Genomic DNA, 3557 nt, shown 5'->3' on the forward strand with positions numbered 1-3557 from the left:
TGTTAATACACTGTTTCCTTTTTAATAAGGTCACAAGGCTACCTCAATGACAGCAACAGCACTCTGGTGATGTCAGAAGGACCAGGAGATGCAGATGTGCAGGTAGACTTGCACAAGCTGCTTGGACCTGAGGCCTGTGTGGCATTTTTCCTGCTCCTGCTCTTGGTCTGGTTCCTCAATCGTGAATTTGAGGTCAGTTATCGTCTGCATTATCATGGGAATGTAGAAGCTGACCAACACCGGATCAAGATTCAGAACATGAGGGATCAGGCCGACTGGCTGCTCCGTAACATCATCCCCATTCATGTGGCAGAACAACTAAAGGTTACACAAAGCTATTCCAAAAACCACGACAATGTTGGTGTCATTTTTGCAAGTATTGTTAACTTCAGCGAGTTTTATGAAGAAAGCTACGAAGGAGGAAAGGAGTGCTACCGTGTCCTCAATGAGCTCATTGGAGACTTTGATGAGCTCTTAAGAAGACCTGCTTTTTCAAACATTGAAAAAATCAAGACCATTGGAGCTACATATATGGCAGCCTCTGGGCTGAATACACAGCAGTGCGCAGATGCCACTCATCCTCACGCACACCTTCGAGCTCTGTTTGAATTTGCTCTGGAAATGATGCAGGTGGTGGATGACTTTAACAAAAACATGCTAGGCTTTGGCTTCAAGCTTCGCATTGGATTCAATCATGGCCCTCTAACGGCCGGTGTGATTGGCACCACCAAGCTTCTTTATGACATCTGGGGGGATACAGTCAACATTGCCAGTCGCATGGACACCACAGGGGTGGAGTGTCGTGTGCAGGTCAGTGAGGAGAGCTTCTGTGTGCTCAGTAGCATGGATTATGAGTTTGACTACCGGGGCACAGTAAATGTTAAAGGGAAAGGTCAAATGAAGACCTTCCTTTACCCCAAGAGCAGTGACAGTGGTCCCGTTCCCCAGTATCAACTGTCTGTATCCCCAGAGATCAGGGCACAAGTGGATGGTAGTATTGGACGATCTCCTACAGATGAAATTGCCAGCATGGTGCCCAACTCTAATATAAATACATGCAGCACTACTACTATGGTTCCCAGTGCTAGTGCAGGCTCATCAGCCACTACAGGGCTTTCTCTCATGAAAGATTTACGACATCAGCCTACAGGTGAAAAGAGAACGTCTCCAGAGGTGTCTTTTACCAGGAGGTCTGTCTCTCACAGCGGTTTAACATCTGTAATCAACGTGGTGGAGCCATCTATGTCTGAAAATGCTAAACAGCATGCCATCACATCTGCTCCACAAACTTCAACCAATCATCCTTCTTCAAAGGACACAAAAAAGGTTGACAATGAACATACAACTAAAACTGGAAAACTAAATAGACTATAAAATTGCCTTTCTCATTATGCCTCTACCCTTTAATATCTATTTACACTGCAGGTTTATGTGTCAATATTTTTGAGAAGTTATATGTTTGTTGTGCAAGGAAGCTTTATGACATTTTTGACAAGCAGTAAAAGATGATTTAAGATATAGTGTTTAATTCTTGACCTCCTTTTGCCTGCTATACAGATCTCAATGTCTTGCATTAATCAAATAATCCCTTTGAATAGTATTAATACTTTTGTATGCATTTTAAGTGCCTTAGATTAACAGTTCAATGTGTTGATTTAAGCCTTTTTAAAACAATAACTAAAGGGAAGCATTTTGAAAAAAAACTTTTATTTCTGTTTTACATTTATAGTATATGCTGTATGTCTTGCTATACATCATTGCAATTTCCGAAAGCTGACCTTCAAAAACTGCTAACATTTTTAAAGAATTACAGAGGGAATTCACTTTTTCTGCTATGGGAAATTATTTCTGATTTGTGAAATCAGTACTGAGTCAGAGTAGAATTCAGTAGTGTAGGTCAACTTGAGATGTGCATACTAGGTGACTACGTAACCTACTTGACTGAAATAATAAATCAGCAATCAGTCATAGAAGAGAGAAAGATATGCTTTCTGGTACATAAGCTTTATTTCTATAGCCTCACAAAGAAGCAGGGCTTGGCCACAGTTTGAGCTGTAGTTTTGTATCTGTGTCCACATTTCCAATTTCACAGCACTCATGTTGTTTCTGATCACACCCTACATGTGTCTTATGAGTTATCAAAGGATTGTGTGTTCACTAGCAAAGTACCATAATTCTGTTACTATGTGCATTATGTATTCAACCAAAATGTAGTTATTATGGACAGTACTCTAATGTAAAAGTCTCTAAATGCACTGTATTAGCTTGTGCCTTTAATTGTGTAGGCTTTTAATTGAATTGCAATTTATAAGGTTAAATAAATCAGTGCCTTGATAACATAGTAATATATACTATCCATCTAAACAGGGCCTTATTGTTTTTTCTGATTTTACTCTGTATTGAATCAATGCTATGACATGCTCCAAGTTTTTGTTTTTTGCTTATGATCACACAATCCTACTAACAATATTGCAAAACATTGTATTGTGGTGTACTGTGATGGGTCTGAGGTAATAACAATATGCAGTGGCTTATTATTTACCACAAGCATCTTTTCTTTCAGCTAAAGCACACAGGCTGCATTTGTTTTGCTCACTGTTTTGGTCCACATTGTGTACAAAAGTGGTAATTGTGTACAAAAGTGGTAATTTAAACACAACTTTTATTGTATTTCTTTTTTTGTTTTTGAAAATTGTCCCTGAACCAGAGCAATTGCACAATAGATGCATTTAATGCCAAAGAGTGCAAAATCATAGATTTAGGCTGTTTTGATTAGTTCAAGTAACATTTTCCTTTTATAGTTAAAAGACTATTGCACAAAGCACTCACTTCTTAGACCTACATTATGTTTTTGTATTGTGTCGTACTTGAGTAGCCTTTTTTATTTGTAAATGCATGTATTATGGTGTTCTGTATTGCTGATGTTTTGCATGTGTGTAAATGTATGTATGATTGTTGAATTGTGAGAATGTATTTAGAAGGAATGTTTGTACCATTTCAACAAACACAACGTTATTCATTTTGACCAATTTTACACTCTTAAAATTACAACATAGAACTGTAGAAATACTTAAATCCGATCACTTTGCTGTCTGTTGCCTAATAATTAAACATGACAAAGATATCTGGATTTTGTCCAGATGTTATTATTTGCTAAAGCCATATTTTTAATAGATTGTTCAAATTTGCTGTCTTTAAAATGTTGCACGTTAAGTGTGGAAATGAAGGGTAAATTAAATAAACTTAGCTGCTGGAAGTGTTGTCCAATTTAATTGTAATTCATTTTGTACTACAAGCTACTACACTGCAAGTGAATAAGATAAAAATGTAATTACATAAATTATTTACAAGTAATATAAATGCATTTGTACGAGTTTTTACTAAGGTTTTGTAACATAATCTTTCATATTTTGGGTTCAAATGCAGCAAATATTAGCAGTTTTCTGTAACCTACCACTCCCAAAGAGGCTACCTTGCGTACGTGCACATGACGCACGGTGGGACACAGGTTTACGTCAGGGCGTCACACTGCACGCCTCCCCCTCCTCCCCTACGGT

At 37.9% G+C, this 3557-nt stretch overlaps 1 protein-coding gene across 1 annotated transcript in view; it reads left to right on the top strand.

The window, feature by feature from the left end:
* LOC117375136 (adenylate cyclase type 9-like) overlaps positions 1 to 3254 on the top strand; it is a 31515-nt gene extending 28261 nt beyond the window's left edge. The window contains exon 10 of the mRNA XM_055223650.1: positions 30 to 3254. Coding sequence (XP_055079625.1) covers positions 30 to 1374 — 1345 coding nt within the window. The 3' untranslated portion in view covers positions 1375 to 3254. The remainder of the gene's footprint in view (positions 1 to 29) is intronic.
* Positions 3255 to 3557: the final 303 nt, after the last annotated feature.

This window comes from Periophthalmus magnuspinnatus, chromosome 8 (genome assembly GCF_009829125.3).
Source record: "Periophthalmus magnuspinnatus isolate fPerMag1 chromosome 8, fPerMag1.2.pri, whole genome shotgun sequence".
Classification (NCBI taxonomy): domain Eukaryota; kingdom Metazoa; phylum Chordata; class Actinopteri; order Gobiiformes; family Gobiidae; genus Periophthalmus; species Periophthalmus magnuspinnatus.